At 39.0% G+C, this 22,157-nt stretch overlaps 2 protein-coding genes across 2 annotated transcripts in view; one reads left to right on the top strand and one right to left on the bottom strand.

Moving 5' to 3' along the window:
* Positions 1-1,700: 1,700 nt before the first annotated feature.
* TAF9B (TATA-box binding protein associated factor 9b) lies at positions 1,701-15,353 on the bottom strand. Its single transcript, XM_056808852.1, has 8 exons — positions 15,175-15,353; positions 14,334-14,612; positions 8,290-8,371; positions 7,775-7,911; positions 7,545-7,679; positions 3,838-3,919; positions 3,101-3,247; positions 1,701-2,181 (listed from the first exon to the last, which is right to left on the bottom strand). The coding sequence occupies exons 2-8, from the start codon at positions 14,382-14,384 to the stop codon at positions 2,015-2,017; spliced, it is 801 nt and encodes a 266-aa protein (XP_056664830.1). The 5' UTR covers positions 14,385-14,612; positions 15,175-15,353; the 3' UTR covers positions 1,701-2,014.
* The window catches only part of LOC130456098 (proline-, glutamic acid- and leucine-rich protein 1-like), a 25,753-nt gene continuing 18,112 nt past the window's right edge, over positions 14,517-22,157 (top strand). Inside the window, exons 1-2 of the mRNA XM_056808853.1 lie at positions 14,517-14,896; positions 17,333-17,449. Of these exons, the coding sequence (XP_056664831.1) occupies positions 14,735-14,896; positions 17,333-17,449 (279 nt within the window). The 5' untranslated portion in view covers positions 14,517-14,734. The remainder of the gene's footprint in view (positions 14,897-17,332; positions 17,450-22,157) is intronic.

The following is a 22,157-nucleotide window of genomic DNA, read 5'->3' as shown; positions in this document are numbered from 1 at the left end:
GGGAAGTCTTGGGCATGAAATTATAAACCCTAACAGTGAGGTTGGCATTCTCATTGCTGCCCACTGAAGACAAGGGATGCAGAAAAGAAAACATTGGAGTGGGATGTGAATCATGGGCTAAAAGAATGGGATTTGTACTTTTCAACCATGATTTACAACATAGGGATGTTGATTTTTTGCCAGGGTTGGGGTACAACTAAGCTAGCCTGGTAAGAATGGATTTGCACATGATACCTGGTACTTCTAGCATTCAGCTTTGTCACTTGTTCATTACTTCTTGAGACAGTAATGCTTTGTGATAATGCGTTTCACTACTATTTCTGTGAATCAATGATTCACTCTTTGTCCTGTCTAGTCTTCAGTATTACTGGGTTTTCTTTGAGGCGCTTGGGCCCAAAATCAAGTTTAGGAATGTTAATATTACCAAACTATTAATACATGATAACAGCACATGGGTGGCTCAGTGGATTGAGAGCCAGGCCTAAAGATGGTAGGTCCTGGGTTAAAGTGTGACTTTTAACACTTGGCTGTGTGACTTAACTCCCATTGCCTAGCCCTTATGCCTCTTCTGCTTTGGAACCAATGCACAGTATTGGTTCTAAGACAGAAGATAAGGGTTAAAAACAACCCAAATGTGGTAACAAATCTCTTTCCCCTCAAGTCCAAGTTTAGCTACACCCTCCAAGGTTAATTTCTGAATGACAGTTTCCATTAGTTTAATGCTGCAAAAACAATCATTTAAAAATCATTGGATTGAGTTTTATTTAAAAATTGTGGTCTTGCCTCTCCAAAGCTGTTGAATCAATTCTTTTATATTCAAAATAATTTTCAATTCAACTTTGAATCTGAAAAGATTCAAAAAAGAACAAAAAATAGAATTCTATCCATTCTTGCTAAGTTTGACATGGATTGGAAAAACAAATTTAGATGATAGTTTTTCTTTTACTTGCCTTGGTGATAAGGAAGAGGCAAGAGAATGTACTTGTGTTTTAATAATTTGACTTCATTCCATTTGACAGTATCACTAATAGGATTTGGAGTAGACTGTTGCCAGGTGGGTAAATAATCTACCTTGTAGAGAAGGCTAAAAGGATTATAGGTATCCCACACTTGTCAGTCCCCAGTTCTTGTCTGATAATGTCTTTAAAGTTTATGGAGTGTGTGTGTGTGTGTGTGTGTGTGTGATTATTTCCTTTACATTGGATACCCTTGGGTTCCTTTAAACAGTGAAGCACTCCCTAGTATAATAATTCAACTTGGTAAGAAGCATTTAATTTTTTAAGAATCTTGTATGAGATGAAATGTGTGTAGATCCTCACTTTTGAAATGAGAAATTTAGTGCTTCCTGAACATGTGAGCTAAGATCACAATTTCTTGGGATAATGTGAAAGTTTGGAATAGATGGGAAGTGGAATAGAATTTAAATTTAAATCCACCTCCAAAAGGAACGGGGACAGAGATTTGGACTTGAGAGTCTTCTTGTTGGGGAGAATATGTATGGAGAATAGTGATGGGACTAGATTTTGGCCTCCACAATTTAATACAAAAGTTAGTGAAGGCCTAAAAGTGGAGCCTAGGAATTCAGGGGAGAGACTGAGTAGGGGATGTGTGGGAGCAGCTTTATTTATTACTTATCCACAGAAATAGCATATATAAATAAGGATGAGTGACCAAGGCTTTTTCCCAAAATGGACGCATGGTTGAAATGTCAAGAGAATGAAACTTTATTTAGGATTGACTCCATACAGCTTTAGCTTCATAAATGATTCGATACGTAATAGACCTTCCTTCCATCTTCCACCATAATTATGAATAACATTGAGTTATAATTATTCTTTTTGCATGCAAGTTCTAATGAAAACTACTTAAGATCCTACTAAAGTTTAACAATCTTAAAGAGGAGAAAAAAGTTTTACAACTACATTAGACACTGATTTGTTTTTTTTTTCCTACGAATTAACATGATTACATTTATCTACTTTAGAAATGCACTGAGGCTGTCCGATGAAGCCGTTTACAAGTTATCATAATCATCGTCATCTTCATGTTTTCTTTTCAATGCATTTGGTGACTCAACCGGGGTATTCTGGGATACCACGTTAGTAGTGATGAGGATGTTTTTTTGCCCCATCAGAGAAGGGTTAATCATAACATTCTGAACAGCAGGAGCTGCTGGAGCAGCTGTAAAAGAAAAACAAAACACCCAGAACAGTTAAATGCATACAGGATGGAATTCCAAGGTACAAATAGCCTGCCTTTTTCTTTTTCACTTTAGTTGTTTAAGAATGAAGGAGACTTGGGCATGGTTTTTGGCAATAGGGATAAAGTCGGTAGATAGGGATTAGCAATGTCTTGGGAGTTCGGAGGGGTGGGATTGCAGTTGTATGTAGAAGGATTGGCCTTGGTGAAAACTGCAGTGAAGAAAGTGGGGACAGAAGCCTTCATTATGTGAGATGAGAGAAGGTATGCAGGGAGCTCATGCGAAACAGCCTCAACATTTTTGGTGAAGTATGAGGTGAGATCCTCAGCTAAAAGAAGGAGTGCTGTGAAGAAGGTGGAGGAGTGATGACAAGGTGTGGAACAGATGATGGTGGAGAGTTGATATAGTGAATCAAGGTAAGGAGAAAGAGAAGCTTTGCCTTGTTGCTGTCGGGCACATCTGGGATCAGACTACACATCTGTAGCACTTCTATATGAAATCTCTAACCTACAAAACACCATTGGGGTGTGTGTGTGTGTGTGATTATTTCCTTTACATTGGATACCCTTGGGTTCCTTTAAACAGTGAAGCACTCCCTAGTATAATAATTCAACTTGGTAAGAAGCATTTAATTTTTTAAGAATCTTGTATGAGATGAAATGTGTGTAGATCCTTTTTTTGAGGTTAGCAAAATTATTTTTGAGGAGGTCTGGAGTTCAGGTACACATAACCAAATCATAGCCATTTTCTTAAAAGCTTTGTACCTTTGAGACACCTGAGGATTTCAGAACAAGCACAGGACATATTAGACATCTTGCTGCTATTATTTGGTAAACAGATTTACACGATTACAAATTTACATGAATAACTGAAAGAATAATTGAAAAAAAGATTCATTACCTGGCTTGGCACCCGTTTCGTTACCTGGTTTGGCAACAGCAGATTGGGAGGGTGGCATCTGCACAGCAAACCTTTGATTTGGTGGTGGCCCTGACGCAGGGGCACCAGCTTTATTTGGAGCAGCAACTGGCTGGGCAGGTGGGTTGCCTGTAATGTTAGTCAGATGACTTAGGACCAATATCTAAAGCAATTTCTCGTTTCTTAACTTATGATTGTCTTCAAAGCACAAGGAATAAGAAATTTGGGAAAAGGATCATGGAGTTGAGAATATAAAGTAAATCAGTAGACGAACTCAATGTGCTCATTGGAGGAGAGGCTGAAGGAAGGTGCTGGAGTGTGGAGCTTGGAGGAAGCATGAGAGCTCTAATAGCTCAGGGTATCTGAAGGAGACTTCAGTGCTCTTTATATATGCAAGAAGGATTTGGATCAGATTTTTTCTGCTTGGCCCCAGTGGGCAGAACTAGTGGCAGTGGGTGCAAGATGTAAAGAAGTCCATCTAGGCTCCCTTTTGCTGGGCTGGGGGTTATAGAAAGCCTTTTAGTTCTAAGTAATAATTAAGGACAACTGAGGTCCCCGCCAATATTGCTATCTTACTAAAGGTGAGAAAATATAAGCACACGGAGACTTTTGAATCACCTTGGACTAAAACCAAAATCCAGGCATTAAGAATATTTCCCCCCAGTACTCTCAAAACTTCAATCCTTTGTACTAGAAACCTACCAGCAAGAAAAGCTTACCCAAAGTAGGAGTGCTGGGTCTGCTGCTAACAGCACCAACACTCAGGCGAGGAACGGTTATCCTTCCAGGTGGAGCAGGCCCCTAGAAAAAAAAGAAAAGTCCCAATTCTTAATTCTGATTTTGATATCTTAAATCCATCTGGACTGTTGATGGTTTTAAAACCCTTGAATTTACAAAGAATGTTTTCTTTACAAATAACCCACAAACCCAACGTTATGACAAAAATTTATAACAAAATTATGTTTCCTCCCTTTCTCTTTTAATGTTCCTGTTTTAATATTTTTTCTGGCATTTTAACTCAAGCTGTCCCATATATCCGGAACATTTTAAAGTTACTATTTATACTTGGTAACTAGCACTTGATCCATTACAACATCCTCTGATCTAATCTCAGTCTATTTTTCTTCTTGACTCTCATGCTATGCCTGTTTTAGTTTTCTCAAGCCCCCATCACCACCAATGCCCCCCATGCATCCTCTTTGAGATGACCTTGCATCCTACCTGTTAGAGAAAGACAGAAATAGCACATGAGAAAAAACCCGTGGCAATCTACATGCGCTCCCCCCTCTTGGCTTTGCTCCCTTTCTATTTACTGACTCCTTCCTCCTATCTACAAGCATGTTCAGGTTTCTTATCCTCAAAAGAAAAAGCTTCATCTGCCCCTGCTATACCATTAAGCTCCTCCTATGCTCCCAGAGCAGACTAGCATTGGTTGCCCTAAGTGGCTTTCCAATGTCACCACTCTACTAAAGTTACTCTCTTTGGTCTTTTAATAGGATGCTGTCCTTTTCTCAGTCCACATCCTCATGCTATTTACTCTTACCCCCTTTAGTATTCTTTCTTCTCATGGCTTCGGTGATGCTTTTCTCTTCCGGCATTCCTCCTACGTATGTGACCATTTCTTCTCAGTCTCCTTTTCTGCTTCCTGCCCCTAATTGTGGGCCTCCTACAAGACTCTACTCTGGACCCTGTCTATTCTCTGGATGATCTTATTTGTTCCTATGGATTCAAATAGCCTTGAAAATGACTTTAAAACTATATCCAGAACTAAACTTTCAAACTTTTCACTTCTACATTGACTACTGCTTATCTAGCATATCAATTAGCAATTTATTAAGCCTACCACATGCCTACACAGGCACTATGCGAAGTGCTGGGGATACAAGAACAAAGAATTAATCAATCCCTACTCATGAGGAACAATGGGGGAGACAAGCACATATATAAAAATCTACATAGCACAAATATGAAGGGAGCAAGTACAAATATATACAAGGTAGATTGGGAGGGAAGACACTAGCAAGGGGATCAGGAAAGCCTTCATGGAGATGGTGCTTGAGCTCAATCTTAAAGGAAGAGAGATTCTGAGGCAGAGATAAGGAGGGAGTGCATTCCAGGCAAGTGGGATAGGCAGTGCGAAGGCGTGGAGATGAGAGATGGAGCATCACCTGTGATGAACAGAAAGCTGGCTTGCAGAATAAGAGGTGTGAGGAATATGTCTAATGAGAGTACCAAGGTGAGGGGCCAGATTGTGTAGGACTTTCATGAGGGCCAAATTTAACTGTGTAGGGCTAGAGGACTCATGTGGTCAGATCTGAGCCTACAGAAAATTATTTTGGCAGTGGTGTGTAGAATGGTTTGAAGAAGTGAGAGACGATATTAGGAGGCCAATTAACCATGACTGTTGCTGCGATAATCTAGGTGAGAAGTGATGAACACTTAAACCAAAGTGGAAGCTGTGTGAGTGGAGAAAAGGACTAGGTGAGTCCTAGTTGAGAGATGTAAAGATAGAAATGGCCAGATCTGGTCATTGACTCAGTATGTAGGGCGAGGGAGAGCAAGGAGATGAGGATAATGCCAAGATTACAAACCTGAGACTGGTAGGATGGTGTCTGGGAGAAAAGACAATGAATTCTGTTTTAGACAAGTTGAGTTTGAGATTTCTCAAGGTCATATAGTTGATGTCCAATAGACATCAGACATTTGGTGATGCAGCTAGATACATAGATTTTCTTTTTTTAAAAACCCTCACCTTCCATCTTGGAGTCAATACTGTGTATTGGCTCCAAGGAAGAACAGTGGTAAGGGCTAGGCAATGGGGGTCAAGTGACTTGCCCAGGGTCAAACAGCTAGGAGGTCATATTTGAACCCAAGACCTCCTGTCTCTAGGCCTGGCTCTTAATCCACTGAGCCACCGAGCTGCCCCCTAGACACATAGATTTTCAAGTCAACTGCATAGATGATTAAATCCATGGGCCCCTCAAATTGAGCAGCATCCTTAGTATCTCAAACTCAATACATCCAAAATGGAACTGATCATCTTGATCCATAGACCTACACCAAGTTTCCACAACCTCGCAGTCACCCAGGTTCATAACTGCATATTCATTCTTATTACTCTTTCCTCTCCCTCCATATACCAAAGTTGGTCTAAGTCTTGTTGATTCTACTTCTTCATCTTTCTACTCCAATTGCCTGCATCACTTGCCTGGATTATTGCAATATTATCTTAATTGGCCTCCTGTTTCCATTTTTCTCTCATCTCCCATCCATTCTCTATACAGCCGCTAAAATAATCTTCCTAATATACAGCCCTGACCATCTCAGGAACTACAGGTTCCAGCCAAACTCAATTACTAGTGTTTCCCCTGAATTCCGCATTCTACCTGATGCTTCTGAATGTGCCCAAACCATCCCCTATCCCCAGATGCACTCTCACTTCAAGGCTCATTGCAGGCATCATCTCCTAAGGGAAGAGTTCCATGATCCCTTTAGGTGTTAGTATTCCTCCCTCAAATGATGTGGTATTGACTTATCTATGTACATGTTATATATCATTTCTCTCTCTTTATTCCTAGTGTCTTGCACCCATGCAGTATATATTTGTTTGCATTTTGTCTCCCATTAGATTGCAAGCTCCTTGAGGGTAGAGTTTGTGTTTGCCTCTTTTGGTATTCCCAACCTCAGCATAGTGCCTGGTGCTTAATAAATGTTTATTGATAAGCACCCAGTGTATCTTTGTGGAATTTAATTGATTCCACTTCCAATGATTGTATTTGCATCAGTGAAAACCTTCACTGAAAGACATCTTCAGTGATGGCCTTTCAGGCAGGGAGGGTAGCCGGGGTGCTGGTAGTGGACCCCTTCCTGGAATTGGAAGAGGAGGGATCAAATCCCATCTTTGCTATTCACTAGTTAGCTATGTCATCTTAGGTGAGTACTTCCCCTCCATGGGCCTCATGATTTAAAGCATGTTTAGCATGATTTAAAGAAAGCTTAGCAAGCTTTCTTTCAGCTCTAATCATGGTGACAGCATAAGGCAGGCCCAGCTTCTGATGTTACACATCTTAATATACTTCAATAGGACTCGGACTTGTGCTTTCATTAGTCTAGGGAATTTTGGAGGGAAGAAAGTAGGCATCTCTTTTCTGACTTACTAGAGAGTTCTGAAAGAATAAGTGTCTTGTTTAGGGTCACACAGTCAGGGTGGGTCAGAGGTGGGACTGGAACCCACAGCTTCAAAACAAAGTTCTGATTTTGAGGCTAGCTCACTATCTCTTATATCACATTGCCTCATTTCAAAAGAATAGCTGACTAGACTTTTCAGTACTAATAAGTTATTTTAGCTACTGTCTAGTCAATTTTTTTACTATGGGATAAGGAAAAAACTTATTTTCTTTTTTAAAAAGAATCACAAAACACTCACCTTTTTTGGTAAAGGCTTAAGCCTGTAGTTTGGTGCTGTTAAACAGTATCTGTCGGGTGGGAGTCTAAGTCCTGAATATGGCTTAATCAGTGGTAAAGGGGTTTGATTTTTTTGTCTTGCAATATCTAACAGAAACTGAGAAAAATAAACCCTAGTTAGTGCTGTGTTCTCTCTCTCTCCCCCTCTTCCCCCCAGATAAAACATCAGATGTTTAAATGAAAATTACTCACATCTCTTGGGGGAGGGGAAGTAAAAGACTGATCAGATCGACACTGGATTGCCAATCGCACATCATCTGCATCAACAGTGGCTTTCTTAGCATGGCTTGAATAAATTTTTGCATCATCCAAAATTGTTGTTACATATCCTTTAAGAATGGAGACAATTTCCTCTTAGACATATGAGAAAGGCTTCATCTTATTTGGGTTATGTTACAATAATATCTCTTATTTTTAAGAATTAATTTGAGATCTTATGGCTCTTAAATATATATATATATATAATGTGTGTATGTATGTATGTATATGGAGAGAGAGAGAGAAAGTTTGCCTTATACTATTCATTTAAATACTTACCACAATAAAAATAACTGCCCTCTCTGAGTTCAGCCCATTTTGTATACTTTTTAAGATTAGTTTTATGTGGCTGATGTAGAAAATACAATTCTATCAGAATTATAGAAGACATTAATTAGTATAAAATTACTTGACTGAATTAGAGAAATTTTGGTTTATGGGTCACTCACGGAAGGCAAACTCCAGCATCTGATTGATTACTTTTGGCTCATAATCTGTAATTCCCATATCCTTCAGGATTTGTGCCATCACCTGTGGGTTTAAATAAAGTAGTAAGCTATCCTCACCAAAACATACAGCCTCAAAACTGAACTCTAAAAGTTTGGCTAAAAGCAGTCCAAGGTCACAAGTACCGTCACCCGGAGAGCAAGTTGTTCCCTTTATGTATGTCTAGATTTCAGACGTGTCTTCCTTTTCTGAATATCTAGTGTTTCCAATTCTTAAAGACTTCCAAATGAACTCCCATCCTTTTCCCCTATATGCACTCTGAAAGTCACTAGTTTCCTTTAACCACCTCACCGAATTTCTGCATCTAAATTTTTTAGTTAAAAGGTGGGTGTGAAATAAGAGCTTGAACATTTACTTAGCCTGTGTGTGAATTTTTTCTCCCAGGAAGTTTGCTTCTGGAGGAGTGGCTATAGCAATTTGTCATTTGGGGGATGGAGAAATGAGGCTGGCATTCTTCCAAAATAAATGAGCAAAGGATATGGCCAGGCAGTTTTCAAAAGAAAAAATGCAAGTAGAAGCTTTCTCAGTAAATAAAGGACTAAAGCAAGGATGCCAGCTCTCCCCACTATTATGTGATAGTGATTCTAGAAATGCTAACAGCAATAAGACAAAAGAAAGAAATTTAAGGCATAAAGATAGGGAAAGAGGGGATAAAACTATCCCTATTAGTTGATGACATGGATCTGATTTACTTAGACAATCCTAAGGAATCAGGAAAAATACCAGTTAAGACAATAGCGTCAGCAAAATTGTAGACTACAAAAGAAATTCACAAAAAAAAAATCATTGTTCTATAATAACAAAGTCCAAAAGGCAATAAATCCCACTGAAAATAACTACAAAATGCATAAAATACTTAGGAAGAAATCTACCAAAGCACCCTAAATATTTGTAAAGATTCAATTATAAAGTGCTGCTTAAAGAAACAAGCGAGAAGCTAAAGGAACATTCAGTATTCACGGTTGGATAATACCAACATAACAAGAACCACAACACCAAAGTTAATTTACATTTTTAATGCTATACCACCAAATGGATATATTATAGAATTCAATCAAGTATAAAATTCATTTGGAGACAAAAGATTTTAGAATAAGAAAAATAAGAGGTAAGGACAAAGGGGGAAATAGAACTTTCAGATCTTAAATGATAAAGCAGCAGTCATCAAAACCATCTAGTATTGGCTGAAAAAATAAGAGACAGATCAATGGAACAAACAAGGGAGAATCAGAAACCATTGAATCGAATAACTAGTATTAGCTGGAAAACAAATTAGGAAAGAACTTTTTTGATTAAAAACTCCTTAGAAAGCTGTAAAGCAGTATGGCAGAAACTAGGTTTAGACCAACATCTTATGCCATATTCCACAATAAATTCTAAATGAATGTTAATAAAAATACCATTAAAAATTCAAAGAGAAAGCAGATCATATATGTAAGTAAAAAGGAGACAAAACTATATTTGCTAGTTTTCTTAGAAAATCCTAGGGAATCAGTAAAGATACTAATAATTAAGCTGCATTAGTGCAAGCTACAGAAATCAACAGATTTAACCAAACCCAAATGGCAACAACTTAAATAGCTAAAGGAAAATTCACAATGTTCATGGCTAGGCCATGCCAATATAAGATAAAAGCAGAAGTCATCAAAACTATTTGGGATTTTTTAAAAATAGAGAATTTATAAATGGAAACCAATAACCCAATGTTTCAATAAACTAGAAAACATGACTCAGGAAAGAACTCCCTATTTCATAAAAACTTATGAGAAACCTTAAGAATGCAGTCTGGCAGAAATCAAGAGTTAGATCAGTATCTTATGCCATATTCCACAATAAGTTCTACATGGATACATGATCTTAGCATTCAAGATCATATCATTAGAAGAGAATCGGGCCATGAATCTTGCAGCTCTGGATAAGAAATACAATCTTTTTCTCTTTAGAATATAAAAATGTTCAATTAGACAAAATAAATATTACAATACCATCAAGTCAAATACATAAAAATAAATCCACAATACATATGTAAACCCATATGGGACTCATAAAAATGCACTCAGTAGCTATGGTGAAGAATGGGCAGAAAACACGTGTACTTGTTTCAGTGTCACTGGCCCACGCAGGAACTGTTTGGTCTTTTTACACCAAAGACCAGGGAAATCTTTTTCTCTTCTCTACTTAGAAACAGCCTTTATAAACTCTCAGTTAACCCATCACCTAACCTTAAAAGGATTTCCAGAATTTTAGTGCTTAATATTAATAGCAGTTCTCTTTATGACAAAGAACTGCCAAGGTCGTCAAATTGGCTCTCTAACATCCAATTGGATGTTATGCTGTATAACCAGAATGGAGCTCATAGCAAAATAGTTCAGTTTCACTCTTTAATAAATAAGCCAGCTCACCTGTGCAAAGGGCAGCAGGCACAGCTCCCCCCCCCCCCCCCCCCCCCCGCTTTTCCTCCTCGAGCCAGAGGTGGCAGCAAAGAGTAACAAGCCCTCAAGAAAAGGGTCACTTCTCAAAGTCTAGGTGACACTGGTACTCTTGGTCAATGAAATCAGTTCTCTCTGACAGGGGAAGGAAGCCTTCCCTTAGCTGACTTCTACCTGTTTGAACTCCAGACTGGGCAGATTTTCACCCTACCCTGCAGTTCTCTTCTCGGGTTCCTCTTCCTCTGTGACTGCTGTCTTCTCTGGTCCTTCTGCTGCTCTCTCTACCTGTAGTAGTTGGAGTTCAGTGACTCACATGAGAGCATCTTGGCTTTCAGTGATTCTCCTTTTACTTAAAAAGCCATAACTCCCCAAATAAACCCTGTCAAATTGAGTTTTTTAAAAAATTAACGCCTTTTTTATATCACCAAAAAATTCCCCTCTGTATCCCTCCCAAAAAGACATGTCATATGATAGAAACATTTTAGAGACTACTGCTCCCCCATCAGCAAAACGTGATAAAGTCTAAAATTATACAATGTACCACATTCACTGACCTTCCACTTCTGCAAAAGTGTGGTAAAGAGTGTCTTTTCTTATCTCTTCTCTGGGGCCATGATTTATTTTTTGTAGTTTTGCAATATTATCTTTTTATTTTTTTTTATTGTCCCTTCTGTTTACACTATGGTATTCACTTTGTATATTGTTTTCTTAGTTCTGCTTATTTAACTCAGCATTATTTCATGTATATCTTTCCCTGCTTCTCTGTATTCATAATCATATCATTTCTTATGGCACAGTAATATTCCATTACATTCTTAGACCACAATTTGTTTAGCCATTCCCCAATGAATTGGCATGTGGTTTATTTTCAGTTCCTTGCCTAAACTAAAAATGCTTCTATAAATATTTTGGTGTATAGGAGGAACTTCTTTTTATCAGTGGCCTCCTTGGGGTATAAGTGTAGTGGTAGTATCTCTGGGTCAAAGGTATGTTCCTTTGAGTTATTTTATTTAATTAATTTCAAATAGAAAGGGAAATTCCATTGAGAATAACTATAAAATGTGTAAAGTATTTGGAAATCAATCCACTAAGCAGACAGAAGACTTCTTTATTTTGAATATATGAAAGAATATTCAAAATCACTAATGAGATATACAAATCAAAACAATCTTGAGGTTTCACCTCATGCCTGGCACATTGGCAAAGATGGGAAGAGTTAACATTGGGGGGGGGTCAATAAGCACACTAGTGCATTATGGAGCTGTGAATCATTAAAACCATTTTGAAAAGCAATTTGGAATTACTCAAGTAAATTGACTAAAAGGTCTATCCTGTACCTGGGAACCAGAGATTCCACTTCTAAATTTATACCCCAAAGAGGTCAGTAATAAGAAAAAAGTCCCTATATGTACCAATATATTTATAGCAGCACTTTTGAAGTGGCAGAGAATTGGTATATGCCAATGATTGGGGAATATTTCAATAAAGTTTGGCACATGAAAATCATAAAATATTACTGTGCTGTAAGAAATGAGGAATTTGATTAATACAGAGAAATAAGGAAAAATGTACAAGATTGAATGCATAAGGAAGCAGAACCAAAAAACATACAGGGTCATTAGAACAATGTAAATGAAAAGAATTGTGAAATTATAAATGTTGCAAAATTATTAGGAACAAATATGGTCCCAAAGAAGAGGTAAAATATTAATAATAGTATCACCAACACTATAATACTTTAATATTATATTAACATAATATTAATATAATTTATAGAAATACTTTGTTCTTATAGTGTTACAGATTCTAGATAATATCAAACAATAGTAAATAATAATTATTGACTAGAATATACGGCATTTAAGGTTTACAAAATGTTTTTTGCACATTTAATTTTATACACGCAACAACCCTGACAGGAATCAGAAAATCCTCCCCTCTTCCCTGCTTTGCTGAGGTGGGAGATCCAAGGGTGTGGTATATTTGCATATATTTTCCAGAATTTTCTGGATATTGATCAATTTTGCTGATTTTTCTTCTTTTCTTTCCCTTTAAAAATATTATTTGTCATATGAGATGGCTCTCTGGGTGGAGGTGGGGAAAGGAGAGAGGAGGGAAGAGGGAGGGAGGGAGGGAGAGGGAGGAGGGAAGAGGGAGAGAGGGGGAGAGTGGAGGGAGGGAGAAAGGAAGGAAGGGAAGGGTTGCTAGGAGACATTTTGGTTATATAAAAATGGTAGAAATAAAAATTTATTTTAAAAGAGAAATGAAAGTAATCAACCATTATAAGATGGAATACTCCAAATCACTAATAAGAAAAATCCAAATCCAAACTGTAGTTTTATTTCCCATCCATCAGACTGGCAAAGATGGTAAAAAGGTCTAAATGGTAAAAATTGTCCTAAGGGGCTGTGGAAAGAGGCACAATGATGGTGAAGAAAGGCAAAAAGAGGATAACAATTTACAGGATGACCTCAGTAATGTAAACGATAACAACCTTGAAAGATTGAATACTCATTTAGTACAGCGAGCCAATCATGGCGTCTTTCAATTCTCAGCTAAAATCCCACCTTCTGCAGGAGGCCTTTCTCGATCATTCTCTACGCTAGCGCTTTTCCTCTGGCCATTACATCCACTTTATACTATATATATCCTGACTGTTCAGAATCCTTTCTATATCCTCTTCCCTTTTAGAATGGGGGCTCCTAGACAGCAAGGGCCCGTTCTGTCCCCCCCCCCCTTCTTTGTATTCGCAAGCACTTAGTGCACAACGAACCATTAATCAATGCTTGCTGACAGACTGACGTGAAGGAGGCACACATTTATTTTCTTCTTTATGTGCTTGCTTTCTATACGTCTTCGATCATTTTTATTCTTTGGAATGACATTTTAATTTTTTTCTATCAACAAAAATCTGCTTTCTTTCCCGAGCGCCTCCCCCCCCCCCCCGCCCCCTCAAAGAGAAAGCTTTGGGGGAAAAACAACCACCAACTCGTACAGTCAAGCAAAACAAATTCTCGCACTGGCAATATCCATCTTCTGGTTGATCAATGCGGGGATTAGTAATGGACTGAAAAGATTTGGTGCAAGGGTGGGCTGTATTGCAGAGGTGGGGGGGGGGCGGGGCGGCGGCAACAATGGGTCGTAGAAGTAATACTAAGCGAAAAAGGCTGTAAAACATTTAACAAAACAATCCCTGAGCTAATCGGACGGCCAAAGGAGCCTATGTGGGGGCGGCGGGATTGGGCGGGGGGAGGGGGGGAGCCGGAAAATTTAGAGCCCAGAAAGGCTCTTGGAGAAAGTCAAGGGGAAGGAGGGTGGGGCAGGCGCAGCGGAGAGGCCTCTGCGACATAAACTCTGGAGCCTGAGGGCTTCAATTTGCTAGGGTTCTAGCCGCAGCGCGAGAGGGGGTGCGGTGTGTGTGTGGGGTCAGACAGACCCATTAGAGGCGCCGGGAACGGCGGCCACAGCTGGGCCTGGCAATCGGAGGACCCTCGCCCTCTTTTCCCTTGTCCCCGAGGGCGCGGAGCCTACCAGCTGCGCGCCTCGCTCACACCTACCAGAGCATCCTTTGGCCCGCTCTTGGGAGATGCCATCTTAGCCGGCTCCATGGTACTCGACAGCTAGACTTCCGGTGACGGGCAACTGCGGTGCTCTCTTTATATAGGCCCCGCCCCTGGTTTGTTGGCGGAGGAGGGGCGGGGGTGGGGCCAAAAGGAGGACCGCCGTTTTTTAACTTCCGCTTGGCGGCGCTGTGGAGGCAGGCGGCGGCGGGGGCGCGGGCGGGGGTCTAACTCAGGGGCAGCAGCACTTCTTTACCGCCCCCCCCAACGGGAGTTCTTTGAAAGCAAAGAGGAGCCCCCAAAACGGGTTGGGGCGAACCGAGGAGGAGGAGGAGGAGGAGGAGGAGGAGGTGAAGGAAGAGGAAGAGGAGGAGGAGGAGAAGGAGGAGGAGGAGGAGATGGAGATGGAGATGGAGGAGGAGGAGGTGGAGGAGGAGGAGGAGATGGAGAAGGAGGAGATGGAGGAGGCGGAGGAGATGGAGGAGATGGAGGAAGTGAACGTGTCATTGGGGGCCCTGCCCGCTCCCCCCTCTCCCGCCTCCCACCAGTCAGACAGTATGGTGCGTACCGGCGGCCCACGAGCCCAGCGGCCCCGGCCCAGGAAGCCTAGACCCCTACCCCTACCCCCACCCTCACCCCCTGGTTCTCTATATACCGCAGGGGCTTTGGCCGGTCCTTGGGCTGGGGTCGCATCCCTCACTCAGCCTGGGGTGGGGGTGGGGGAGAGGATGCTGATGGGAAGGGGCAGCCGAGGCACTGGCGGGCTCGCGCTCCCCAGGGTGGGGGGACGGGCGGGGTGTGTGTAAGGAGTAGGGGGCGAAGCCAGCTCGCTAGCTACCTTGAATGCGACAAGGCGTCATAACCCAGACCGAATGCGGAGCTCCCGAAATCATGGCGTACCCTTCCAGAAACGCCATCCTTCCCAGCAAAGAGAGCTCGGGGCCCAGCTCAGCCATCACAGTTGTGCCCTCTCAGTGGAGGCAGGCTGAGGTTGAATCCACCACACCTTTTCTACTCGTTCTGAATTCAGACCATTAATGTCTCCTCCTTTAAAAAAAATGAATACCTTGTTAGATCTCGATCCTCACCCCCCACTTTATCTCTAGCTTTATTGAGAGTCATTATAGATGATGTCCCCAAAGTCTTAGTGCCCTTCAAAGCTATTAAAGTTTATGATTGTACTAGGACTTAGGGGATACTCACTTTAGCCAAGCCAAAGAAAGGAAGAAAAACGAAGAACTTGGAAAGTCTAAAAGAAGACAAACTTGTTGATTAATATGATTTTGGGGTACCTTAATCATAGATATTGTGAAAGTCAATGGCTTAATGTGATAGGACAATGCCATGAATACACCTGATGGGTCATACAGATTGTCCCCAAAGTACAGTAACACTTAAAAGAGCCCTAAGATTTTTTTGACGCCCTCTAAAAGCAAGTGAACTTGAAATCAGTCACCAACTATCATTCTCTTGGCAATTGAAAGTCTGGTCAAATTTGAGAAAAGAGATCTCAGCACACATGTAGAAGGTTGTAGAAATGATTATTAGTTTCTGATTTCCTGTCATCCGACACATGAAACACTTTCTCTGTTACATGTATTAGATTAAGCACCCTATAGGGTTACAAAAAAGGGGCAAAAACAATCCCTGCTTCCCAGGATCTTCTGAGATAGAAAACATTTAAATAATTAGGTACATATGATATATAAAGAGCAGGTGTTTTTTCACCACCACCATCTTCTGTATATTTGGCAGTGACCATTTCATTTCCTCCCATATCCTTAACATCCACTAGACAATGTCAAATAGGGGGTGATGTCACAAAAGTCACAAGGAATGGTTTTGTCTCCCTCTTTAGCTACTTTGTTCTTTATTTTCTCAACCTTCCACTTGCAAAAACTGGTGCCAGTGACAAAGGGTGGGGGATGACAATGGTAAGACTTGGAAATTTGGCTTTGCTCTCCTAGACCCCAAACTTAGAGAAATGAAGGCCACAAGAGAATGGCCAAATTGGACATCATTTATTCATCCTGAGTTCCTCTAGAATAGTTGGGTGCTAAAAATGAACAAAAGAAAAAGCATTTATTAAGCCTTGCTTTGTCCCAAGCACTTAGGGACTGGAGATGCATACCGGAAAGCAAGGACAGTTCCTGCCCTCCCAGGGGTTTATGGTCTAACTGGAGAAAACAACACACTTAATAAATGGATGATGCCAGGGAGAAATACTTTGGTCTGGAAGTTTATAGAGATCGTCAGTGGGGATGTGAGAGTATCATAGACATATACTCTACCTAAAATGATGGCAGAGTTGATTTCATGATGGTTCCAGAGCTGGAAATAGGGAGGAAAGGAGAGGTTCAGGGGGTGAAGCATGAAGTAGTGTTCCAACAGAAGCAGTCACTTGTTATATTATTTACCAAGTGAAATAAATGATATTATACTAACCCTCAACTTCCACTTGTCTTAATTGAACCTTGACACCATTTCTCTGGCTTAAAGTGCTGCTTAGTTTTGTATTGCAAGATTTTTAAGGTGACCAAATAGACAGGGTGGGATGGTGGAAAAAACACTCTATTGGACTCTATAATCCTGTATTGATATATTTGGCTTCTAGGGAAGTTGACTCTTTTTTGACCCTTAGTTTCTTCTGTAAAATGAAGAGTTTGGGCTTGATGACCTCTAATCTTTTAGCTCCAGTCTCTCAAAAGCTCTACCCCTTTCTCTCCCCTCTGATCCTATGCTTGAATTCAATTAAGCAAATACTTATTAGGTACCTACTACCTGCAAGGTAAGAAGCAATGGATTAAGAGGACATCTCATAGTTGTTAAGACCTGGGTTCAAGCCAAGCCTCCATGATCCTGCCTGATGAAATTACAGATCTGGACCTTCCTCACCATAATGCACATATACCTTGTGACAAAAGATGTAAGAAAAAATACAAATATGTGATTTATTTTAAAAACAAACAAATAACAGTCCTGTTTCACTTTTGTAGCTTCAGCTGATCAAACAGTATTCCTGGAAGCTCTCACCACTCTCAGAAGAAGGAGGAAGGAATATGGGAACTGAGGAGAGGCTGAGGAGCCTAAGTAATGAGTCACTCAGCAGCTAGGTAAGTGTTTCCAGACAACCTCCATTATGGGGCCATTTTCCATAAATTGGCTACTTATAAGATGGTTGACTTGTTATTTCTGTGTCTGACACATCCGTCCCCAAAGCATGGCAACCAATTCTGAATGTTCTGGGGGAGGTCAAAGTTGTGATTGATGGCCTATAAAACATCACACACTAGTTTGGACTAGAGAAACCTGGGAATGCTAGAAAGTGACACGTTAAAAGGAGATGATGTCCAGCTGTGACTGAAAATGAATTTTACTAAAAGACTAAGAATCCGAGTTCCTATCCATCCAGGTGCCAATAAACTGTTAAAACACTCACCTTGATTCAACAGCTATTGATTAGCCATGCCATTCTTTGAGATCATAGCAAAGGGACCGACTTTTTCTTTCTGGGTCCTGGATTGGCCAGAATATCCCAGAAAACATTTTAGCATTGTCTAATGGAAAACATGCTAAGCTTGGAGTCAGGTTATTTGAATTCAAACCCTGATGAAGCTATTTACTAGGTTTACAGACTGTAAGTCATGGAGCCCCAATTCTGGCATTGTAAAGTATGAATAACATAAGAGTTTTTTGATAGAGCTCTTGAGAATTATGAGTTATTATGATAATAGAAATACGACTATATTTGAAATTAGAGGCATTGAATTGGAATCACAGATCTGTTATGTCCTCCCTACCTTATCTTGCCACTAAACCATTCTGGGCCTACTTTTAAGAAATTGCTTTTGGTTTTGTATTCATTTCTTTTTCTTTTAAACCCTTACCTTCCTTCTTAGAATCAATACTTGGTTCCAAGGCAGAAGAGAGGTAAGGGCTAGGCAATGGGGGTTCAGTGACTTGCCCAGGGTCACACAGCTGGGAAGTGTCTGAGGCCATATGTGAAGCTAGGACCTCCCATCTCTAGTCCTGACTCTCAATTCACTGAGCTACCCAGCTGCCCCCTCTTCTTGTATTCATTTCTGATGGATCTTGGCAATTAGACCCCTATCCAAGATATTTGATGCAAAGTTCTTGTTGTTGATTTCTAATCTACTTGCTTATCTTATTGGACTAGTGGAAATTTTGTTTCTCTAAATGCTTTTACAATTTCAGTCAGCCAAAATTATTTGGTTTCTCTTGTCATTGTCCCTATTCCTTGTTTGGCCATGAATTCTCACTCTAGAATGGCTGAACAAGTTATGGAATTATATGAATGACTGCAATATTATTGCAGTTGTAAGTTATTAAAAAAGAGATAGACTCAGAGACAATACCTGAGAAGACTTGTATGAACTTTTAGGTAGGGTCAAGTGATCAGAATTAGTAAAATAATTTCTATAATAATGAAGAAAAAAATCTTTGAGAGACTTAGTAAATCTGATCAGTGCAGAGACTCACTAAAATTCCAGTGCGTCAAAAATGAGATGTACTGGGCTACTTCTTGGTGAGGAGCTCATGGACTCAAGGTATCGAATGACACAGAGTTTTGGACATAGTCAAAGGGGCATTTGCTTTGCCTGATCCTGGTTATAAGAATCTTTTTGTTTGTTTGTTTTTCTAAGTTAGTGAGAGAAGATATCTACTGATAATGCTGCTAGGAAAAAAGAGGGTATCAGAACATTTTGAAAATCCACACAAGAGAACAGAAGGAATTTGAGAAGGTGACACAGACAAATAGGACAGTTGAAAATATGTTGAATTTATTATTAGAGATTTAGGGTTTTACTACTTGTATGGTCTTTTTTTGGATGTTAAAAATATAAAATTTATTTAAAAAAACAACACAACAAAAAATTTTCTCCTACCTCTAGCTATGAATGGTGCCTGATGAAATTTTCTTATGCTTTTTTAAAAAAATCACATCCCTTGACATATGGTGTAAGTAGTTAGTTTCAACCTAATTTCATACGAACTGCTTTTTGGTGTTCTTACCACTTCTTGCTAAACAGGGAGTTCTTCCTCAAGTTATTTACATTTTGGAGGATTACTGAATACTGAGTTACTGAGTGATTATTCATTATCTGGTCAGTTCCTCTGATCTGCTTTTCTTTTTTTTTTATCTAGTGCCAAATGGTTTTGGATTTTTTATTTTTTGAGAGATTATTATTTTTTAATTTAAAAATTTATTCTTATTGTCATGCAAAACACACTTCTATACTGGTCATTTTCCCAAAATAAAACCATAAATAAACACATGTGAAAAACGACTCTAACAAGTTCTTTGGAGGTGGATAGCATTCCCCATCAGAAGTCTTTCATGATTGTCCCAGATCATTGCATGGCTGAGAGTAGCCAAATTTTCACAGTTGATCATTGTACAGTATTGCTGTTATTGTGTACAATGTTCTGGTTCTGCTGATTTCACTCTGCATCAGTTCATGCAGATCTTTCCAGCTTTTTCTGAAATCATCTTGCTTATTGTTTTTTATAGCACATATATTAGGTTTTAAAATTTTTATTTTGTTTTTAAATTTTTCCCATTTTAAAAATAACTCTAAGAGCTAGGAGAACTTGTGAAGGCTGTACTATTTTTAAAAATTGACTTAGAAAGTTGGCAAAGGAGAAAAAATTAGGAATCACCAAATTACTAAACCCAAATAGTTTGGCACTATAGTTTAAGAAATCATAAAATTATTCTGATCTATTAAAATTACATGGCAAGGGGCAGTTGGATGGCTCAGTGGATTGAGAGCCAGGCCCAGAGACTGGAGCTCCTGTGTTCAAATTTGGCCTTAGTCACTTCCTAGCTGTGTGACCCTGGGCAAGTCATTTAACCCCCATTGCCTAGCCCTTACCGCTCTTCTGCCTTAGAATCAAGTATCAATTCTAAGAAGGTACAGGTTTAAAAAAAAAGAAAAGGAAAAAATACTACATGGCAGAGTGAAACTATGAGGAATCCACTTGTCCCTACTAAAAGAAACCCCAAATAGAAAATCTATAAGAATATCATAGCAATTTTAGTTGCTTACAAGTCAACAGAAAACATGTTGCAATTATTCCAAAAGAAAGAATACAAATATCAAATAGTCATTATCAGTTTCACAAAAGATTATTTTGCGTCTACTAAAAAGTGAAATCTGAAAGAAAGATATGCTATAAATCAAAAGAAAAACACAAGAAGATATATGCTATAAAACTGACTATAATTGCATAGAGTGCAAAATGGATCTTTAATGAAATCAAGGAATTCCATGTACTCCTGATAAAACTCTAAAGCTGAGTAGAAATTTTGAAATGCAAACCCAGGAATCAAGAAAAATGTAGAAAGGTAAATGCATTTGATCAATTGGAAGGAATTGCAAAAGGACAAAATATGGACATGTATTCTAATAAAGGAAAAGAAATGTGTTCTTTTAGAAAAAAATAAAAATCGCTCCATCATTATAATTTCCTTTCACATAGTTATTATTTCTATGACATGTTCTTTGACCTATCCATGTTTAAGATTTTATTATTAAATATACATTTGGGTCTTTATCTTTTGTTTGTGCCTTTCTCAACTAATTTCTATTTTTATTATGTTATGTTTTCTAAAGTATTAACTTTTTCGCATTGGTTTGCAGTATCTTTGTGCCCTATTACATGTTCAGGTTTTCTGTGAATTCCACATGGTGCTAAGAAAGGTGTATATTTTATTGTCTCATTTAGAAGATTTCATAAGTCTTTAACTTCAATTTCCCCAGAAATTTGTTCAGTTCCATATTTTTTGTTTATCTTTGTTAGACATATTCAAAACTGATAGATGGATATTGAAGTCTCCTGTCACTATTGTATTACTATTGTCATCTACTTGAAGCTCAGATAATATTTCTTTTATGAATTTGCATGCTAGCATATTTGGAGGATATAAGTTTATTACTAATATTAGTTTGTTGTCTATGGCTGCGTATGGCATAATATAGTTTCCTTGTTTAGCTCTTTTCACTTTTTGAATGTTTCTTTTTGCTTTGTTTGATAGTATAATGGTAACTCCTGTTTTTTTTTCCAATTCACTTGATGCATAGTAAATTTTTTCCCTTCCCTTTAGTTTTATTTTGTGTATGTCTCTATTTTTTAAATGTGTTTCTTGTAGGCTAACAGATTGTAGGGTTTTGTTTTCTTCGCCAATCTGTCACTCTTTTTCATTTTATTGGATTGTTTAATCCATTCAGTTTAAAGTTATTAGAGCTAAGTTTATATTTTTCCTCCTTCTGTTTCTAAAATAGTTTTTCTTTTTCAAGTTATGATTCCCCCTTCTTCTGTAAACACAATATTATGTTCCCTCAGTTACTTTACATTAATCTGTTTTTAATCTGTTCTCACTGGTTCTTTCCCTCTCATCCTCCATCCCCTCTTCTGGTTTGCTACCTCTTTTCCCTTTGCCTTTTACCAGTTCATTTTTCTCTCCTACCTTTTTTCTGATTGTATAATCTTTTCCTTTCTTTTTTCCTTTTAGTCATTTCCCACTTGTTCTCCTTCCCTTTGATTAGTCTGTTCATAGTCTTTAAAATTTCATTTTTTGTATTCCATTTTAGAAATTTCACTCTTCACTTTCCATCTTCTCTATCTATTCTAGACCCTTCTATGATTGTAATTATCTGATCTCTTTTTTTTTTTTTGCTCTTGATTCATCTTGCAATCAGAGTTTCCAGGGTATCCATTCTAGTTTCTCTCCTCCAGGCATTTGTAACTACACTGCCTTGTAGAGCTTTCCCTATGGTGCCTCACTTCTAGAACAGT

This window comes from Monodelphis domestica, chromosome X (genome assembly GCF_027887165.1).
Source record: "Monodelphis domestica isolate mMonDom1 chromosome X, mMonDom1.pri, whole genome shotgun sequence".
NCBI lineage: Eukaryota > Metazoa > Chordata > Mammalia > Didelphimorphia > Didelphidae > Monodelphis > Monodelphis domestica.
Note: the sequence above shows the minus strand (reverse complement) of the source record. Positions and strands in the feature narration are given on the sequence as shown.

Bases quoted from the DNA above. Each gene is read 5' to 3' on its own strand.
- TAF9B (XM_056808852.1), bottom strand. From the start codon at position 14,384: ATGGAGCCGGCTAAGATGGCATCTCCCAAGAGCGGGCCAAAGGATGCT. The intron at 7,912-8,289 runs GTGAGTGACCCA...CCATTCTTAAAG, and splicing joins GATGCTGGAGTTTGCCTTCC to GATATGTAACAACAATTTTG. The intron at 2,182-3,100 runs GTAATGAATCTT...TTTCTTTTACAG, and splicing joins CGAAACGGGTGCCAAGCCAG to CTGCTCCAGCAGCTCCTGCT.